The sequence below is a fragment of the Pleurodeles waltl genome, chromosome 3_1 (genome assembly GCF_031143425.1).
Source record: "Pleurodeles waltl isolate 20211129_DDA chromosome 3_1, aPleWal1.hap1.20221129, whole genome shotgun sequence".
NCBI lineage: Eukaryota > Metazoa > Chordata > Amphibia > Caudata > Salamandridae > Pleurodeles > Pleurodeles waltl.
In genome coordinates, this window is record NC_090440.1 from 1,964,804,320 (window position 1) to 1,964,826,919 (window position 22,600).

General features: G+C 44.5%; 1 protein-coding gene across 2 annotated transcripts in view; it reads left to right on the forward strand.

The window, feature by feature from the left end:
* The window catches only part of ITGAE (integrin subunit alpha E), an 874,109-nt gene that overhangs the window by 588,638 nt on the left and 262,871 nt on the right, over nucleotides 1–22,600 (forward strand). For both annotated transcript variants that reach the window (XM_069226334.1, XM_069226335.1), the window contains exons 16-17: nucleotides 6,106–6,324; nucleotides 11,739–11,869. In XM_069226334.1, coding sequence (XP_069082435.1) covers nucleotides 6,106–6,324; nucleotides 11,739–11,869 — 350 coding nt within the window. The remainder of the gene's footprint in view (nucleotides 1–6,105; nucleotides 6,325–11,738; nucleotides 11,870–22,600) is intronic.

A 22,600-nucleotide genomic window follows, 5' to 3' on the forward strand; every position in this document is an offset into this window, starting at 1 on the left:
CCAGCGGAGAAGTACCTTTCTGTCCTCCCAGGCCTGCGGACCCCCTGGGTATGAGTCACGGACCCCTGGGGGTCTGGACCACAGGTTGGGAACCGCTGCTCTAAGACATTATCAATCTAAGCCGATTTTCTTTAGTTTCTGTTTTTGGAAGACCCTCTGGTGCTTTATTATCGGAAATGTTTTGCATTTTTTCCATAGCATGTATTCGGAGTAACTCGTTTCGCAAAGCGTCCCCTCATCTCTTTACAGCGTATTGAAAAAATGTTTCATGTGATGCAATCCTCCTTAATCCAAATGCTGACAAACAGGTAGATTTTCAGTTGATTTCGGTGGATGAAAACTTAAGCCAAATAATAAACTGTTCAGTTTTAGTTATGAAAAGGTCCATTTGATTGATTGATGACTGTATCTAAAAATGTGAACACTTGAGGAACATGCTATTTGAGTAAGTTAGATGGCCTAATTACATTAACTTGTTCTTGAATTCCTCAAAATTGTTTTTCAGGCCTCTTCATATCCTTAACACATCGTCAGTGAATCCCCACCAATGTACTTTATATTTTCACAAGTTCTCTAACAGATAATTTATTTCCCAGATGTACTTATAAATATTTAAATGTACCAGGCCACATTACTGCCCTTCGCTACACCTGTGGTTTGTAGATAGTATTTTCGATTATGAACCAGAATGAGATTCAATCATTTCGATAGCAATTTGCTATCTAATTCTTAAAACTGTTCTTCAGATACCAAAGATTCCAAAATGTCCATCGGATCTTCATCTTTCATGGAAATGTCAAGCAATTTCATGAGTACATCTGTGGTGTCCTTTAATTATTCGCATGGAAGCCATTGGGCATGCTGAACATGCACTCCTTCTCTGTCACTGCAGCTGCACAGCCACGAAATCTGTAGCAGTAATGCACCTGGCAACAGGAATCTGCATGCCTGTCGCCAGCACACGCACCCCCACTCATCAGCAAACCTTCATACATGCACCCCCACTCATCAACACACCTTCAGACATGCACATCCACCCATCAACACACTCGCTGACATATGCCCCCACTCGCTTGCACGCACCCATACAAACACCCCTACTCTCATGCATCCCTATATACACACCTATTCACTCGCACCCCGACAGACACACACACACACCCTCCATGCACACATACATACACACACGCCCTCATGCACACACATACCGCTACACATACACACCCACACATACACACAACACCCCCCAACCCTCTCACTGTCGGACGGTCCAGCAACCTGTGTGGGCGAGGTGGTCGTCTTGGAGGGGATGGGTTTCGGTGTTTCCACCACAAGTGACGCACTGCTGTGCAGGAACCGCTGTACTTTGTTACGTCTCGGAATACGGCTGGCAGAGTCCTTTTGGTGTGGCGGTGCTGGAACTGCCTCTCACCCACCGTTGGTCAGGCCGACGGTGTTGGATTTCTGCCCTTAAATGGGCAGAAATCCTTGGGCGAGTCCAAAAGTTCCAAAAGACCGCTGAAGTCGTAATGAGGGCCTCAGTGTTTTGTTATAACAATGTAATAGCATAAGGCTATCCGGAATCGGCTGACTATGACAATGATTTTGGTGGCCACGAAAAAAGAACACTACATTATGTCTGTGTATCAAGGCATAACATTTGTGTGGCTGGCTTCTGTGTTCATTAGATTCAAGTAACAATGGAGGGCAGGAAGCTAACCTCTTATCTGCATTGGGACACAATTTACCATCTGGTCATGCTGTGTCCTTATGAGAAAATCCCCCTTTTTGCATGGTCACCCCCAGTTTTGCTAAATTCCATTGCTTGGTTTTAAACTGCATAATTGGGCACTGCTGTCCAGTGCCCAATGTATTGTTTTTGACCCCGAAAAAAAGTGGATAATCCCTGATTAGCATATCTAACTCTCCTTCAAAGCCATATTATAGGGTGGAGGAACTACATCCATGGCATTGAAAGTTGCCTTTTTACCTCAGTTTCTGTGGCAGTAGCACCGCCACGAAAACCCTGGCGGACAGGCTACCGTGACAGGGAATCCCTCCCTGCCACCAGTAGATGACTCCCCCACCACTCCCCAGCAAGCACTAAATCCCTCCACCCCCCTCCAGACACAGCGCCCCACAATCCCACTCCAGATACAGCACCCCCTCCAGACAAACCCACCGCCCACCCGCACCCACCTCCAGACCAGCGCCCCCTCCCCGCATACATGCACATGCACACAGACACCCACACGCACCACGCATACACTCATTCACCTACACTTACATACATGCATTCACTCACCCATACTCACATTCACCTCAGCACCCATACACGCATTCAACCACACATACTCACACCCATCCAAACATGCATACTCACACGCAGACACACATTCACCACAACACTCATACTTGCATACACACACTCATACACACGTACATGCATACACGCAATCACTTCTACATTCAGACATTCATACATCCACCCATGCACACATTCATGCACACACGCAGACAACACACATTCACACATGCACACACAACACCCACCACCCTCCGACCCCGCTCCCCTGTCAGACGATCGACTTACCTGGTACGGAGAGGAGGTTGTCCGGCAGGGAACGGGAAAGGGCAACTCCACCTCCGGCAACACCCGCCAGCAGGCCTGTCAGGCCATATTATTGCACATAATACGGTGGGCGGTGTCCTTCTGGCGGGGTGGGGCTGGTGATGGAACTGCCCCAGCGCCTCCACCCGCCAGCACGACTACTGCAGGATTTCTATCAAAAGTGTGGCGGAAATTCAGCAGTACCCGTAATATGGTGGACGGAAGACTGCCTGCACTGGCGGTCTTCTGGGGCCTGTGGCGGTCTTCCAGCAAGACCGTCAAAGTCATAATGACCACCTTATTGTTACTATGGGGGTCATTCTGACCCTGGCGGTCATGGACCGCCAGGGCCAACGACCACGGAAGCACCGCCAACAGGCTGGCGGTGCTTCTGGGGCCATTCTGACCGCGGCGGTAAAGCCGCGGTCAGAAAAGGGAAAACGGCGGTTTCCCGCCGGTTTTCCCCTGCCCCAAAGAATCCTCCATGGCGGCGCTGCTCGCAGCACCGCCATGGGGATTCTGACCCCCTTCCCGCCATCCTGGTCCTGGCGGTAAAAACAGCCAGGAACAGGATGGCGGGAACGGGTGTCGTGGGGCCCCTGGGGGCCCCTGCACTGCCCATGCCACAGGCATGGGCAGTGCAGGGGCCCCCTAACAGGGCCCCATAATGATTTTCAGTGTCTGCTTTGCAGACACTGAAAATCGCGACGGGTGCCACTGCACCCGTCGCACCCCTTCGACTCCGCCGGCTCCATTCGGAGCCGGCTTCATCGTAGAAGGGGGTTTCCCGCTGGGTCGGCGGGCGGCCTTCTGGCGGTCGCCCGCCGGCCCAGCGGGAAAGCCAGAATGGCCGCCGCGGTCTTTTGACCGCGGTGCGGTTATTTGGCGGTTCCCGCTTGGCGGGCGGCGACCGCCGCCCGCCGAAGTAGGAATGAACCCCTATGTCTCTGCAGTGACAAGACCCCCAAAGCTATTTTGACTGTGGAAGCATCTCGCTGTCCTAGAAGAAAATTACAGTGCAGATTAAAACATTATTTTTTCTATCTTGGGTTTGAGACTAATTTGAACCACTATTTTTAATATTTATTCAAATCTAATCTAATGGTAAAGATAGATTTGACCTGATACTTAGGAATACTAACTGTTGTAAATTTACCGTTTCCCTGCCAGAAAGGCCTGGCACATTACTCAGGTGTGCAAAACTCCAAGCCCTAAAAATGGTCTGGGTGTGGGGAGGTATTTTTCTGTTCCTTGCAAGAAGACCAATTAGGATGGACCCAGGGCTCAGGTGGACCCAGAAATGTTATCAGGCGCACAGGGCCTGTCCTTTCCAAGTAAATATAAGGGAAGACCTGGGGAAGTCAAACCTTAGTCCCCCCCCAACCAGGCTGGTTCCAAACCTCGTGGGAGGGAAGCTACCACCAGAGCTAGTTTTGAGCAACCACAAAGGAGGGGCATACTAATTTCCTTGGTCACAACTCTGGGCAGCTCTGGGCTCTGCACAAGAGAAAAAGGATTTTCTCATAATGAATTTTAGGAGTAAGGTGCGCTGTAGGATCGTTTGCAAGAGTGCAAACACGAACAGCTGGAAAAGTCAGTAGAGCTGCCCCTTGCACCTTTTATCAAATTGGTTAGGGAGGGGCCAGGAGTTGCCCCCTCCCACCCACTAGCTAGTGCCAATCATAAAAGTGGTACCAAAAGATACCTTGATTAGAAAACCTTCTGGACCGGTGGAAGAACGAAAGAAGGACTGCACCTGCTGTTGGAGACCTGTGAGGAGATCTTAAGGGCTTGACCTACTTCAACGTATACCCAGGACAAAGAGGTGATCCAGGGTCAGTTGGCTGCCCTTCTTTGTTGCTACAGGAACACTACAAGCTACAAGCGGTCTTTTTCCTAACAAGACCACCTGCCCAGTGGCAACTGGAGCTGGACTGGTGCCTCTCCTGAAGAAACATGTTTCTCCATCTTGGAGCTTCTCAGCAGCAGAAAATCAATTTCAGCAGCAAGAAGGTATGAGGCCTTGTGGAATACATTGTTGAATACAGCTTGTAGCTTTCTCACACTAGAGGATTTTGAACCCTGCAAAAGAAAGAGTACTGACATAGAAATCTTGACTGGTTTGAAGGTGCTAAAAGTGTCTGGCTGAAGTTTGAACTTTTCCTGCCAAAATTAACATCATCAGTGATACCTCGTCCAATGTCTGTCTGGCTGAGGGCTTCCTCAGATAAATCCTGGCACCTTGCCCCACTGTAAGATTTCAACTTCTATCTCCAATCCTAACTTCTAATGTAAAATCTTTGACTGGAGTGAACCTGCTTGATTTATATGTCCCGGGCTCCATCGCGTTCAGCCTCAAATCACATGTAGGCCCCAAAAACCAGCAAACAGTGACAACTGATTGCCACTTTTCTTTTTCTTGGAAATTTTTCCATTAAATCTTTACAATTCATTATATATATATATATATATATATATATATATATATATATATCACCCTATTGCATTTTTGTTCTTTTAATGTCATTTTGCCTATTATTTTGTCCTCTATTTTTATAAATTGGAGTAGGATTTTGATTCTGTTGTGTCTTTGACTTTTAACTGTTTTGGTACTTGTAAATATTTTACACATTTTCTCTAAGTTAAGCTTGTCTGCTCTGTGCCACAGCTACAAGGGGTTAAGCTCAGGTTAAACATGCTAAAGGCTTTGCCTGCACCTAAAAGATTAGTCGCTTTATTACTTGTGGTGGACTGCTATCCATCCCAATAAAATATGCACTTTCTTACAATCCTGTAGCATGTTAATGGTGTATTGTTAAATGAATATATAATGGGTCTGGAGTGGTGTTTTTGGGAAGCTACTTGACTCAGAAAGACATGCAAATTGAGTGCCTCTGTCGTGAGCTTTCTTTCAAAGACACATTGCTTCACTTAACAATGTGAACATGCATATTTCAACAATGTATTGTTAATGGTAGATACCGAGCTGGTGGTGGTCCAGAGCATATACCTAATGGCAGAAAACACACTTAAAATAATCTAGCAAGACCAGTTATTGTTATTAAACCCTGGTTTCCTACTTAAGGCAATGTAAATTCGAAGAGACTGCAACATATGCCTGGAAGTGTCTGCATTCAATGATGTAACCTTACACTAATCAGTGAGTAGGACAGTAAAATCCACTCATACAATTGTCACCTTACTCCACAATGTAACACAAGAATGGTAAAATCCACAAGACAAACCTTCAATACATTTATTGATATTGTTATCAAAATCTCTGTGCTTGCTGGCTGTATTTAGTTTCTCAAATATGTACTGACTTTAGGATCTCTAACTTATAAATTGTGTGTGTATTATTGGTGATATTAATATTCTATTCTAGAATGTGCATACATTTCAACCACATATGTTTAGGAGCAACATACAAAGTGACTTAGTCAAACAGTTGGTGTGTGGGTGACTAGAAATAACCGTGAAAATTCTCTCTGCAGGATAGGTTCACCTCTGTGAAATCGCTCAGTGGCCAGCTGGGCTACACCTTTGCAAGGTTTGGCTTTGCCATAGCCTCAGTGAGTGATATCAACAGAGACGGTTACGCGGACATCGCCATTGGAGCACCCATGGAGGTGGACTCTGACGATCACAGCTCTTCAGGGAGTGTGTACATCTACAATGGCTGCAGCAACGGGATTCTAGAGCCCTGGTCTCAGGTAGGATTGCAGAGTATGTGTGTAACATGTGAACATAATTATTTCTTGTTCAAATACTTCTGCCTGAGTTTGGCAGCTCTAACACAACTGTGTAAATGGAGGGCTCCTCAGTCTGGAAATCAGCATAGTTAAGTTTATAATTTTTATCTGCTCCTCATCTCAATAGATCCCCCTTATGCCAGGGTGCTTATAAGCAGCCATGCGTAGACACCATATGCCAGAGATAACCTCTACTATATAGGCCCTCAGAATGTGCAGCCCGGTTTATTGTGTTAAACGTGGTAACTGCTGTTACTGCACATATCACAATTATGAGTTTTATGATAAATATTAGCAGGTCAAACATACTGAAGTTTATCTCTGGAAAGGCCTGGTATTTATTATTTCCCCAATACTTGTAATTGCCTGGTATTTATCACACCCAATAAATTCAGATTCTGCAGAGTTTGATTTTATCAGTTACAAGAAATATTACACCATTTATTTGGTCACTTACAATAAGCTCCCAAGTCTGGGTTGGCCTAGATAATGGAAAGGATGTTGTAGATATGTGTTCGATGGCCACCATGTCATGAGACCATCATTATACCAAAGATTACCAGTACAATTCTTCTTACATTGCTTTGTCTTTACTCTTACTCTTTCTTCCTGCTATTTCTTTTTTCTTCTTCCTCTTTCTTTCTTCTCACTTTGCAAACGCCTTTCTTTTTTGTTCTTTATTGCCTTTCCTTCTTTCTCTCCTCCTTTCCTCCTTCTACCTTCTTTTCTTTCTTTTTCTTAGTATCATTCTTTTTCTTTGCTTGATTTCCTGCTGTTTATCTTCCCATGTCATTCTTCTTCTTTATTTCTTGACATAGGGGGTCATTTTGACCAAAAGACTGCTGAGGGACCGCCGTGCAGAAGACCGCCAGTGGTGGCGGTTTTCCGCTCGGCGTATTATGACTGTTGGCAGCTCTCTGTCCTTTTTCGGACGGAGAACCGCCAACAGCCATACTGGCGGGCGGCGGGGAAGTGGAGGTTGCTCCACCTCCAAGTCAACAGAACACCACCCACCGAATCACGTCCTGTGATTCGGCATGGCGGTGTTTTGTTGACGGTGTGGTGTCGGGGGAGCAGCCCCCATGGATCCCGGCCCCTCCCAGAGGATCGACGGACCAGGTAAGTCGATCGTCCGTTAGGGGAGCGGGGTGGTGGGGTGTTGTGTGTTGTGTGCGTGCATGGGTGTGTGAGTGCGTGTATGCTTGCGGGGGTGTTGTATGTTTGGGAATGAGTGTGTGTATGTCTGTAGTTATGTCTGTATGGATGTGTGCGTGTATGTTTGAATGTGGGTGTTCGTGTCTGACTGTGTGTGTGGATGTTGGCATGTATGTCGGTGTGTGTGCGTGTATGTGTGTTGGTGGTGCCTGCGTGCGTGTCGTGTGTGAATGAGTGATGTGATGTTAGGGGTGGGGAGGGGGGTCCTGCCACCTTTGGGGGGTGGCAGGGGTGGTGGGGGGTGGTGGGGGGTGTAGGGGAGGGAGTCGGGTGGGGGTGGGGGGTGGGGGAGACCCCTGTCAGTGCCAGGGGAAGGAATTCCCTGGCACTGATAGTGCTCACCGCCATGGATTTCATGGCGGTTCCAAACCGCATTAAATCCATGGCGGTCAGCCGGGTCCAACTACCGCCGGCGGTATAGTGACGACCGCTGGGCTGGAAACCCAGGTCTTCAGCCCAGCGGTCGTCTCCGCCCTAGGGGGCGGAACGCAGAAGCGGCAGATGACCATGGCGGTAACCGCCATGGTCATAATTGCAAAAAAAAGACCGCCAGCCTGTTGGCGGCCTTACCGCAGCTTCTCCGCCGTCCGCCAGGGTCGTAATGACCCCCATCAGCTCTAATTATTTTGCCCCATATTTTCCTTCTTTCTTGCTTGCTCCTCCTTCAATCCTTTGACCACCCTCCTGCCCCTCTTTTTTACTCCTTTCATTTTTCTGTTTTTCCTTTCTTCCTTTCTCCTGTTTTCCTCTTTCTTCTTTCTATCCTTCCTTCTTTGTCTACTTCTTCTACACACACACCCACTCCAGCTGGCAGAGCAGAGGCTTAATGATGCAATTTATTACATATTTTCATAGGTTACACCATTCATGAAACTTAAAAAATGTGTAAGAAACTGAATTTAGAGCACCTTGCTTGTGTACTTGTATGTAACTTAAACACTCTGAAATTTGTCTTGTGGAACTCAGCTGTCATGGGTAACTGTTTTTAAAAACATTTTAATTGCATTTCTCACACTTCTCTGCACATGTAATTTGTAAGTGGAAGGTAAAGAGATAACCGTTGGAGAAAAGGCTAAATGAGCACCCGTCATCCTATGTTACACCAGTGGCATAACAAAATTTTAGGGGGCCCCCCTGCACAGTACATGGAGAGCTCCCCTCTGGACTCATTCATGAGCTCTAAGCCCAAAGTACTATGCTGAGGGGGCCCCCTGGAGCTCAGCCCTCCCCAACCACACCGAGTGGTAAGAAATACCATTGTAGGGAAAATATTTGTAAATGAAAGAAGAAATATTTTCTAATGTTCATTTTAAAATGTACCTAAACTGGTGCATATTGCACATATTCACGAAATCCACAAATGTATGACTAGGGGCCTTATTAGGTGTCTGGTAGCCCAAGAATCGCCAGACTCATGGTGGCGGTTGGACCGCCGCACTCCAGGAGGTCCGACTGTCACATTACAACCCTGGCGGTTGGACCACCAGGGGACCACCGTTACCGCCGGGAGCATGGATCCCAATGGGCTAATAGCAGTCAGACTCATGGTCAGCCACAGTGACGCTGAACTCAGCGCCGCCCTGGTGATCACTGCCAGCCTCTGCGCAGACAGTAGGCATTCTAAGGGGGCTGCAGTGCTACGGAGGGTGCTGCAGTGCTATGGTATTGGCCTCGGCTCTCGTAGCTCTGTTCCCACTGGGCTAACCAGTGGAAATGTCATAATGCAATGTTCCCGCCGGTCAGCCCAGTGGAAGCACCGTAATACTGCTGGGGGTGAGACAGTCAGGTTGACTGCTGCCTCATCCCCACAAGTTTGGCGGCCCGCTCGTCTGACTTCCAAACTCATAATGAGTCTGTATGTCACATGTTTTCTTACGTGAGAAGTAACGTTTCTTTCCATTGGGAATCTTTATGGTTCTGTAGGCCAAATGTACAAAGCTTTTTTTGAGGTTGGAAATGACCCACTTCGCAGAATCGGGTCATTTGTGACTGCAAAAATACTTTTTGTAATATACAAAAGCCAAATTGTGAATCAAAAACTTGTTATCAAATTGCAATTTGGTTTTACGATTTGTTATTTGAAAGGGGCGTTTAGGGTATGCTTGTTCATATATGATTTGCATAGGTATATAATGTTTTGCGACTGAGTTTCAGTCGCAAAACTTTAATATTTTACCAACACCTCAAAGGTGATGGCAACCCAGTCGCCTATGGGAAAGGATCCCCTTCGAGAATGCTAAGAGCACGCAGTGTTCATACCGACCACTGCCTACTCTTAAAAAATGAAAGTTGCATTTTTTTGTATGCATCCTGTTTTTCTTAAAGCAAAACAAGATGCATTGAAAAGCAATCACAGACATGATAGTCTGCTGACTCCTGAAGGCCACCATCTCTATGATTAATATGATTCCAAGTGGGTCACAAATTGTGACCAAACTCATTAATATTCATGAGGTAGGTCGATTTGCGACCCCACTAGGAATCGCTGTTTTAAAAATAATTCTGTAGTACTTAGGGACTGCAACTTCTAAATTGTGATTCGGTAAGAACTGCAATTTGGAAATAGCAATTCCTAAAATTGGTACAACTGGCCCTATGCTGCATCATTGAACAATGCGTTAGGTGCATTACAATGTTGGTCACTACAGCACCAAAATATGATTGTAATATATTTTACCAGTTCTTCAGCCTCACTACATCATCCCTTCCTCAACTATTTTTTAATTCTGTTAATTCATTTTTCATTTACTCTAAGTATAGTTTTTCAAAGGTTAATTTAAATGTATTTATTATCTTTCTCATCAGCCTTGAACCTCTCCTCGTATTGCATTTTTCTAATTAATTTCATTATTTGTCCATATCACTGCTGTAATACTAATCCGAAAGATATTAATTTACTATTTTGTTGTGAAAATATTTTCCCTTATCCTACCGATAACTCTGTAGCCCTTTAAACCTAACCTTTTCCTTTTTTTTTCCTTTTTTACATTAAATGAATCCTAATACAAACTTATATGCCAACCCTTAGATAAATAATTTGGAGTTAAACCCAACACCAATTCTGGCCCTTTTGTGTTACTTTCTTGAGTTAAATATCCCATTTTTAATTGTGAACTAACCTTATTATAATGTATTTAATTTACATTTATCATCAATAAATGAAACACCGGTACTGTAATTAGTAATTAAGAATATTATCTGTTTATTAATAACAATAATACTTTTGACAAAACAGGTAGTGATAATGATAATATTAATAATAATTGTTATAGTTATAGCAACAATATATTCACTGTCATAGTGATAGTTTTGCTGTTTTTTTGTAGGATAAAGCCTTTGCTCACTTTTTATAGTATTATTTGTGTTGTGTTTAATAAATAACCCTATCAGTCAACTGACTTGTTATTATACTATGAACTTTGAAAGATGCCAGGATTCATTCTTCTGGCCAGTAGTTCCATACAGATTTTCTGAGCAGGTACCCAACCCTTGGCCCTTTCATACTAATTTTGTAATGGCCTCCACCCCCTTTTTGGGAAGGCTTAGCACATTAATTGAATACAAAGCAATTGGAATGATACAGCTCTCATGTCTACCAATACAATTCAATGTTTTGCTGTCACTGAGGAGTCTGCTGGGTTCTGAGCAGTTCAACTCCTTCTTGCCTCATGCCCATGGTAATTAAACTGTTACTGACAGAAACGCTCCTAAATCAAAACAAAGCTCAAAGTGTCATTTCAGCTGTTGTGACTACTGGATATGGAAAAGGGGAGCCTGGAGCCAAGGCAGAAGGTATTTTACCTGTATAGTTCTAGAGATCTTTTTTTAATCTTAAATTTATCAACAAAAAGTCCATTAGACACTATTCAGCTAGGCCTGCCAAAGTTATTGTTTTGAGATGCATATCATACACACACACACACACACTGAAGGTTTGAGAAAAGTGATTCTTCTATATGGTAAGGCTGAAAAGATCAATCATGTCAACAGTCTTTTTGGGAACAGAATATCACACTATCTTGCCTTTTGTTTGTTTGCTATTGGTCCAAGTGTTCGCTAAAACATTGAGATGACGTTTTAATCAATATGTTATGTTAAACTCATCATTATCAGGTTTATTTAACTTTCTATCTTATCATCTGTTCTTATTATTTCCCAAGAGAATCAGAGCAAAGGAAGTTTCCAAGGGGCTGCAATTCTTTGGACAATCCATTGCCTCAGGTTTGGACTTCACAGGTGACGGATACGTCGACATTACCATTGGGGCTCTTGGACATATGCTTGTGTTGCGGTGGGTCAAAAGGATGGTTGTACTGGTATTGAATGGCTTCTTTTTGTGTATCACCTCAATGACAGCACAATCATTAGTTGTCTAATTTAAGGAGAGAGGATGAAACAGTGAAATGTAGAATGCTCTAATGCATGGTCCTCATTTTCTATGAAGTAAAATGTGAACCGCTTTCAAAATGAGAGGCTCATGAGCAGAATTCATCTAAGAGGAAGGAGTGGAGAGAAAAGAGAAAGATAGAGAGAGAAAGAGAGAGAGAGAAAAGAGACAACAGACGAAAATCTGACAGTCTTCATTATGATTGTATTCCTGAAGTCACTTCAGTAATCATATACCTAATTTCTGAGTCAGCAAGTAAATTGCATCCCAAGAGATCTGATAAGCTATGGATGGATTACATGGTTTCATATGATATGATATGAGATATGATGTGAAGTGTTATGTAGTTGTTTGAAAGTGGATTATTCGTAAGAGCGGTATAGTACCTACACTTAGAAATAGGCCACTAACCCTCACCAGTTAGGTCTCAATAAATTAGTCCCAGCTCAACCCTTGGTAGCTTGGCAACGAGCAGTTAGGCTTAACTTGGGAGATAGGTGTGTAAAGCATTTAAAAATCACAAAACTGTAGATAAGTAAACATAAAACACAATAAAAATCTAACACCAATTTATACAACTAGATTATACTTTTATCTTCAAAATTACACTAAAATGACAAACATCCAATGTAGGGAACCGGAGATCTGATTTTTTAAACATTAAAAGTTATTCTAGTGCTTAGAAGCAAATAGCGCTCAAAGGGTTGAAAAAGGTCACACTGGACAGGGACAAAGTCCAGAGTTCAGGCCTTCCATCATGTAACACTGTTACACTTACTTTCAGAAGTGTTTTGTGATACAGGAAATTGGTCCATAGCACCAGCGAAGGGTTCAGAGGCTCTGGTTTGCCTCTTGGGGTCTGGGACTACAACTCCACAATGCACCTCATCAACTTATGGAGCTGCTTACATCAGTTGCTCCAAATGTCTCCATATGTCTGGATCTTCTTCCAGAGGTCCTTTTTGGGTCCTTGAAGTGTCCACAACTTGATCCAAGTTTCCAGAAGCTCTGAGTTCCTCCTTGGCAGTTGGGACTACAATTCCCAGAATGCACCTGGTCAGAATCCTCAAATTGCCACTGGACTCTGGTCAGCTGGGCTCTTCTTGCAGGACTTGAGGCAGGGGACTCTGGGCTGCTCCTTTGTACCTGTAGCTTCCAAGGAGTCCACTCCTGGAGTTGCAGAAGGAAGACATAGAGCCTCATGCCAATCCTGGTGGCCCAAAGACTGCCAGGGCCCTGTGGTGGTGTCACTGCCGATAGGCCGGTGGTGAATACCGCCAAATTAGGAGTTTGGGTTTGGCCAAAGCCAAACTGCCGAGCCTGCACCCATCCCACCACATTACCACGTTCCGCCAGGCTGGAGGTGAGCACCTCCAACATGGCAGATGCCGTGATACTGCTAGTGGTATCACAAGGCAAGAGACCGCCAGCATTGTCCTGGTGGTCGCACCGCCTGAAAAAGCTGGTGGTCTTGCACCCTGGCGACAGGAATAAGCATTCCTGTCATCAGGATACACTTGCACACATGTCCATAAAACTGTACACATGCACTCACACACTTCTACACACAAACAAGCATAACCCCACTCACCCACGCAAACGCAACATACACACCCATTCACACTGACAAACATACACAAACACCGTACTCACGCATGCATTCACACCCTCCTCCCCATGCGCAGACATACATTCACTCCCACCTCCCCCATGCACATGTATACATTCACTCCCCCTCCCATGTGCATATATACATTCACTCCCCCAGCGCAAACATACATTCACACACACACCCCCTGCACCGCATACACGCACTCACCCGCTCTCCCCATCCACACACAATCACTCACACACACACTCACCCACAAACACTCCCCACTTACCCTGCATTCACAACATTCACACACGCGCTCCACACACTCACACCCCCTCCCCTGTCAGATGATCCACTTACCTCGTCCATTGAGGAGGGTATCCAGGAGGGGACGGGTCCTGGTACTTCCACCGCCAGCAGCACCTCGCCATCTAGACACCAACACACCATAATGTAATATGGTGTGCGGTCTCTTTTTGGCGTGGCAGTACCACCTCTGCACCACTGACCGCCAGCACGACTGATCCAGGAATTCCACCCGATTTTGGGCAGAAGTCAGATATCAGTCGTATTAGGGTGGTCTTATAAACCGCCAGCACTGGCGGTATTTCGGCACCCGCGGCTTCTGCTGTATTTGGAAAAGACCGCCAAAGTCGTCATGAGGGCCAAAGCCCTTTACTTGTTGAAGCCCAAAGTGTGCAGCTGGTGCAGTCCTTGTGAGTCCAGTGTCCAGGTGCAGGCCAGGGGTCCAGCAGGGCAGTCCTCCTTCTCCAGTATCTTTTTCCAGCAGGGATCGGAGGTGCGGGTGCAGCTCTGCCAAATTTGTCCTTGCCTCTGGGGTGAAAAGCAGGGGGGGCAACTGTCAAATCACAGGCAGGCTACTACCCTCCTGGATGACCACTTCCTGGGAAGTGTGGCAAAAATAATTTCCAGGAAGCAAGATTCCTTGAAAATCCAAAATGGCAAAAACTGAATTTTGGGGGTTGGGTCTGGCTGGGCCCACCCACTGGTGTGGCTAAAAATCCCTCTCCTAATCTAATCAAGAGGGCACCTGGTTATCTGGGTTTGCAGGAAATGGGGAGGTCTTGAGCTGCTCCAAATGTCCTTCCCTCCTTTGAAGAACATTTTGGCTGATCTCTCCCCATCCTCTTTCTCCGTCTGCTGAAGCAGATCTCCTCCCCAGGCACTTCCTTTGTGTTCAGCCCAGGCCACTTCACACCTCATCAAGGCAGCCTGGCCAATCAAGAAGGGCACCATGGAGCTTAAACTGGTAACTTTTAGGAAGAGTTCTAAAACTCTTCCTAGATGAAAGTTATATTAAATCGGACAGTGGCAAGTTGTTGTATTTATCATAACATTAAGTTTGATACCAAACTTGACAAGTCTAGCTCCTTTAGTCTCCCCGTTTTAGCCTATGGAGCCTATTCACTACTATGAGGGGAAACGAATTAGGCTATTTTTCCTTACCAGAGCTTATAAAACATATTTTATAAGGTCCCTGCATACAGTTATACTGCACCCAATCATGGGGGCACCTAAGGCACACCTTAGAGGTCACTTATATGTAAAAATAAGGTAGTTTATGATTTTGGAGGTACTTTTAATTCCAAAGACAAATTTGCATGTAACTTTAATTTAAAAGCAGCCAGCAAGGCAGGCCTGCCTTTATAATGGCCCTGGCACCTCAGCATTGCACCTTTCAGGGAATTATCTATTCTGGGGTCCCTAAACCTAGGTGCCCTACCATATATTAGGGACTTATAGGCAGGTTGATACTGCCAAATATAATTAGCTTAGTTTGCATACTCATTTTAATCAGAGCACAGACCCTGGGACTGGTTAGCAGTACCCAGGGTACCATAAGAGCCAGGAAAACACCAGCAAAAAGTGGAAATTGGGGGCAAAAAGTTAGGGGGATTCTGCAATCAGCCCAGTTTTTTCACAATAGTAAAACATGATATATGACATATATGATGTAGTATATTATATTATGGCATAAATATCATGTATGTGATTATTCAGTTGATATTTTATGATACAAAACGATAAAATATGAGTATTATTTGCTTGTTCTTTTAGGATGAGTAGGACTATGTCCCCAATTATACCAGCAACCCCTGATACAACTGCTTCACACATTAAGTAATTATACTGTGTACTCACACCCTAAGGTAACTATAAGTCACACCTTCGCCATGAACAGCTAAATTGCCCAATTTCTTTATTCACCTGAACCCCGGATCTACAACTGGATCCATGGATCTGTGGATCCACAAGTGGATCAGCAGAGCCAGAAAAAAATGGAAAAAAAACCCACCAACTACATCGAAGCTCATGCTGCTCAAGGCCAAAGGTGGTGCGCAGCTTGGGTTTGGATGCATGCAGAAAAGTTGACCTACCGGGCCTGGTCATAGGCCGGGCCCCATGGCCAACCCCCACTGTACACAACCTTTAACCGTGAGCAGCCCGAGTTGGTTTGTTATAGGAATTGGCCGCAGGACAGGCCCTGCGGCCAAACCCTGCTGCACACGGCCATTGACCGTGCGCTGCACAAGGTTGGGTGGTTATAGAGGTTGGCCTCATGTCCTGGCCACAAGCCAGGCTCTGCAGGCAACCACCACCATGTGCAACTGAAGGCCATGCACTGTGCGGGGTTCTGTGGTTATAGTGGTTGGCTGCATTGTGTGGCCGCAGGTCAGGCCCTGCGGCCAACCGCTGCAGTGCACAGCCAACGGTCATGCGCAGTGGTGGTTGGATTAACATATAGTAATGAAAATTACTTTACATTTAAGAAAACGTAGAAATGTACTGACAAAAACAAAGGTTACAGGGATGTTATAGTTGGGAAATAGAATTTAAAAACCATACAAATTCACTTTAAAAAAAACAAAGGTTATAGTGACCATATAGTTAGCTTCAGTTTTTAAATGTGCAAATCCATATAAATTCACCTGTTTTAGTTAGACTTATCTCAAGTAACTATACCTCATTCCGTAAGGTAACTATAACTCGCACCCTCGCCATGCACTCCCAATTCCCCTACAAATGACACCATTGATGACATCTTTGACAACATAATTGATAATGTCACATAACAGTGCATGGCGGGGGTGTGAGTTATAGTTACCTTAGGGCGCGAGTTATAGTTACTTGAATTAACTAACTCTAACAGGTTTTCCAAATTTAGGTGGAGAGCAGGTCCAGTAAGGAGCACCCTGCAACACCAGCGACACTCTAGATTTGCTCACCTCAAATGTCTGTTTATCTAGCAAAGTTCTTAAGCACAGGATCAGCACAGTGCTATCCACGCCGAGCTAGATAGGGAAAAAGTATTTTGCCATTTGTACAGCAAAGTCTTTAAGCATAGGTGTGACACAGTGTCAGCCTTGCTGACCTGTAAAATGACAAAAGCCATTTACCACTCCAGGCACAGTATTACAGCTTTGGACTGGTAAAATACCATCCAAGGCAACCCGGAGTGAGTAAAAGCAACCCCTGACACGTGTTTTACTCTCATTAGAGCTCTTCAGAGAGGTTTTGCTTTGTCCAGACACAAGGGAGCACCCAGTATAAGTCAAAACAAATCCCTTTCAGGGTTGGAGTGACGCATAAATTATGCAAAAAAGAAGAGAGAACTCTGGGTAGTTCCCAAATTTAGGTGGACAGCAGCTCCAGTAAGGAACACCCTGCAATACCAGTGACACTCTAGATTTGCTCACCGCAAATATCTGTTTATCTAGCAAAGTTTTTAAGCATAGGATCAGCACAGTGCTATCCATGCTGAGCTACATAGGGACAAAGTGTTTTGCCATTTGTACAGCAAAGTCTTTAAGAATAGATTTGACACAGTGTCAACCTTGCCGAGCTGTAAAATGACAAAAGCCACTTACTAAAATATACATACAACAACAATATATATATATATATACATACATGAACAAAACAATGGTTATAGGGACGTTATAGTTAGGTTCTGAATTTACTTGCACAAAACCATAGAAATTCCTTCAGCGGTTATAGTTAGAATTATTTCTAGCAACTATAATTTGCACCCTAGGGTAACTATAACTCGCGCCCCTGCTATACACAGTTTTCTCCTCAATAGATCTACAACAAATGTTACTGTGATAATATCAATGATGTTATAAAAGATGTCATGTGCGCTGTACTATCTAGGATAATTAGCAGTGCATGGCAAGTGTGCGAGCTATAGTTACCCTAGTGCGTGAGTTATAGTTACTAGAAATAACTCTTACTTTAACTTCTGAATTTCTATGGCTTTGTGGGAGTATATTCAGAACCTAATTATAACGTCCCTGTCACCTTTGTTTTTTTTCAGTGAATTTCTATGTTTTATAGAAATTCTATTTCCTAACTACAATGTCCCCATAACCTTTTATTTTTTCAGTGAATTTCTATGTTTTTTTTTACGTAAAGTAATTTTAATTACTATACGTTAATCCAACCATTGCTGTGCATGGCCTTTGGTAAACCCCCTATAACCACTCAACCCAGGGCCTGACGCAGCTACCCCCTTTAACCACACCAGCTGCACACCAGACTTTGATAAATGTTTTACTTGAATGAGATATTTTAGGACAAATTGAAAAGAAAAATGTATTTGACAAGTAAAAAGAGTGCAATCACATTTTGGTATGTACCTTAAATATTTGAATATGAAAAGTAATTAAAGCTGGAGTGTGACTACTGACACACCTAGACTGGAACCCTCAACCTTCAGGGTGAGGGCCTGAGACTATAATCAGCAGGCCATACTATGCAGTTTCCAGACATAGATATGACATTCAACCCAAAGATTTTGATGGCAAAAAAGAAGTAAATGTTCCATCACTGGTAAATAAAAAGACACACTGCCATGAGATACTAGGATTTGAACCTTCAACGTACTGAATGACAGTCCAAGTGGGCCAGAGGTGATTCAGTTCTGCTGTGTACTATATTGTAAATATAACATTCAAACCAAACATCTTGCTTGGATGCCGCTTTACAGTCATTCAGTGGAGAGGCTATTGTTATTGCAATGGTCTTGCCATAGAATAGCTTCAAAGCGGTACACAAGCAAGCTACTTTATGTCAGGAAAGGACCATGGACGGAGCCTGAAGCCTCCCGCGGTCCTAGTCAGCTCCCTGCATCCTGCGGGAGCCGGCATTTCTCCCACAAGCAGGGAGATGCTTTAAATAGCAATGTTTTTTTTTCTTTCCCTGCACGCATATTTGTGCGGATAAAGAGATGAAAACTCCACTTTCAGCAAACGGGAGCTGTTTGACATCTCCTGCTTGCTGAAAGCGGAGTTCTGTTTGCTTTTGATTGGCAGGAGCCGTCAGCTCCCATCAAGCAAAAGCAAACAGCTACCTCCTAAGGTTGGGCAACTCAGGAGGTAACAGGAGGTGGCCCTGGGGGGTGGCGGTCCCCATGGCCAGCTATGGCACTACAAAGGGGCTGCGTGGGCCCCCTCCATCATTTAAAATTTGCCCCTGGGAGGTGTTGGTCCCCAGGGAGGTCTGTAGGACACCCCTGGGTGCTGGTGGTGCCCGGGGCATGCATATTATTAACTTTAAGCCCAGGGGCGGTGGCAGTCCCTGGGACCTGGACACCCCCATTATTATAAAAGTATTTTACACTGAGGGGATGGAGGTCCCTGGTCATGGCCCCGGCATACTTTATAGTATGCCCCAGGGAGATGGCGGTCTCCGGGCTTTAGTATTCCTTAGGAGAAGGGCCCCTGTGCCCCTCTCCTTCAAATAATATGCCCGCAGGACCTGGCCCATCCAGGGGCAATAATATAAGCAAGCGCAGGAGAACTCGCTTGCTTTAAAAAAATAAAAAAAACACTGTGAAATTTGTTAATAGCCTTGATTTTTGCTGTGATTTTGCTGGGCATTTTAGCTCTAAGGGGGTCTCTGGGAGATGCCTGCACCAACGCTAAGGGGAGTAGGGTAGTGGTACCCTGCCCCGTATCCTTTAAAAAAAAGAATTTCAAGCCGAGTTTCAAAATAGCTGCCAACACCTCCTGGTTTAAGTGTTGCAGCCAATCAGATCTCTGCACAAAATTGGCAATAAATGTGAATTTGTTGCAACTCTAGATATTCAAATTTTGATTTCATTTCTCCTAAACTGCTGGATAGATATACACCAAATAAATAAAGACTCATCTGCGGACCAAAAGCTACTTTTCTGCCAAATTTGGTTCAATTTCTTTCAGTGTTTCGGGCTGAAGATTTGTCTAAAGAGTCTATAGGAATTAAAATGGGAAATGCACTTTCATGACCACCACCTCCCCACACTTTTCTCAGACCCCTCTTGACAGATTACCCCAAAACTTCCCATGCACAACAAGATTCTCAGGCACACTTATTTTGGAAAATTTTGTGAAGATTTGTCAAACAGTGCCAAAGGTATAGGCAAGTCAAAAACACGTTTTCAATGGAAACTAGGTCCTAACTATAACTACCTTCTGGCAACTGTCCCCAACCCCATGCTGCAGACACTCTTTCGTTGTGCATGGTGGTGGTATGGTGTGTGAGGTTTTTTTTCCATTGGGCTTTGGATCTGCAGATCCATCACAGATTTACACTGAAGGTCATGTGGTGGATCCACAATATTTTACCTATGAGAGGTCCCTCAAGGGCACTTCCATCTGTCCTATGGAGTCAGGATACCTGTATCTTGATCCCTTATGTGTGTTTTTATTTATGTTTTTCCCCAGGGGTCCAGCGAAGAAACAAAATGGTGGCCTCAACTTTCAGGTTGCAGCCAGCCGATCAGGGCCGTGCATTTCGCCCAGACCTGTGGGTACCCACAGATCCACGAATGATCCACATTCCTATATATCTATATATTTTCTTTGAATAACTCCCAAACTACTGAACACATTTAAACCAAATTACAAAAAGGCTCTTTCTAGACCAAGATCTAGCATTATGGCAAATTTGGTGCAATTCTGTTCAGTGGGTTCAGGCTGTAGCTGTGTTCAAAAATTGAAAAATCCCCATAGACATGCCATGGTGGGGAAAAAGTGGTTTGGGATCCCCTCCCCTTTATGTCTCTGGCCTTGACGAATGCGAACTGCATTCATATTATTACCAATAACATTAAAATTAACAGACTTGTATTATTAATAACATTTATCATGATTTGTTAAAAACATTACATTAATGTTGAAAAGGTAAAAACCAAAAACTGTTTTAGAAAAATAATATAAATATAAAAAAATACATAATTTTGAAAACTAACAGGACTCAAAAATAAACAACACTAGAAAAAGTGTTGAACTTCAAAGGAGTCAGATTAATGGCCTCATTACAACTTTGACAGTCAGAATACTCCGACTGCCAAAGCCGTTGGGAGGAGACAGCCGTCATACCGGCTGCCTCCCCCCGAATAGTACGATGTTCCCTCCAGGCTAATCGGTGGGAACATTGTGTTAAGACATTCTCGTCGGTCAGACCGGTGGGAACAATGCTACAATGCTACGGTATTTACCTCGACTCCCTCAAGGGAGCCAAGGCCAATACCGTAGGCCCAAACCTTTCTTTTTTATACATGTAAGTCACCCCCAGGGTAGGACCCTGACAGTCCAGAGGGTAGGGTGTAGTGTATTTAAAAAGTGGTACATATACTTTTTTAGTTTTAAATTTCTGGGTTGTAAAACACTCTTACATCTGTTTTGTCCCACTGTAAGGCCTACCATTCCCATAGGCTAACATTGGAGTTACCTTATTACATCTAATAAGAGATCATTTCTGAATGGGAGCAGTTCATGTTTGGTGTTTTTGGAATTGAAATGAAAAATCATCTCTTATGGTGAAGTCAGATTTTAACTTGCAATTTTGAAAATGACACTTTTAGAAAGTCTGCATTTTCCTGCCTTAGCCATTTAGTGCCTGCAGCCTGTCTCTGGGTCCCATGACTGAGTGTAGCTGTCAGTTGGTCTTTTGGTATTCCTCCTAGACAGCCAAGCACACTAGACATCTTTGTTGTGCCTAGATGGCCTATCCCTGGCAGGAGGGGATGGCGGAACTAGGCACAGTCCTATTTACACTTGAATAGGCTGTGTGCCGCCTCCACACAAAGAGCTGTATACCCCCTGTAGTTAGTGTTGAGCAAGGGCAGGGAAGACAGGATGTCTAGGGACTTTAAAGGTAAATCTCTGGAAGCTTCTCCCACTTCAAAGGAAGGCCCAGGTCTAAATATTGGCTCCCAAACACCAATTTTTCTGTACTCTTATGAACCTGTGAATATTCTGCCAGGAAGAAGGACTGCTGTGCTGCTGAAAGGACTACCGCTCTGCTGAACTGCTGCTCTGGAGAACTGCTTCCCTGCTGTGCTGACCTGCTGCCCTCCTGCCTGAGTGCGGAAGACTAGACCTGCATATGTTGAACCCAGGGCCCCAAAGTGACACCAAGAGTTAGTTGGTTGGCCTTCTCACTGGCATCTCCAGACAGACAGCTCCAATAGCCTTGAATCTAGACTCTGCAATCTGTGAGTCCTAGCCTGCCAAGTGGTGCCACACCAGTCCTGGACCCTTAGAAGTGGGCCTGATAGTGTTCTGCCAGCCCCTCTGTGGACCCAGCAGAACCTCTGCCGAGCAACACAATCCTGAGCACAATCGACACATTGCCTCTGAGACAAAGGCTCTATCAGTGCAAGGACCCTGCATCAACCTTACAGCCCGCATCAGGACTGCCCCCTGTGTGAAACGTTCCCAAGGCAGGCTCAAAGACACCTATGACGTAGAGCAAAGGAAAAACAGCCCGTTTACAACTCTCCCCTGCAAAAAACTGGCAGGTTGTGCAAGTGTGGCCGAGGAAATGAATATAGTCAACTTATGCACCATAAAGGACACAAATGCACATGAAAACCAATTAACGATTTTCCAGTACTTAGACTCAAAATACCAGTAGTGTCTTGCAGAGTAAAAAAAAGGAACAAAGCAAAAGATCAGATTTCTTACAATGTTCCAACTCCAATCTAAAGCATAATATTGATAGTGTTGGACGTTGAAGGGGTTAGATTTACT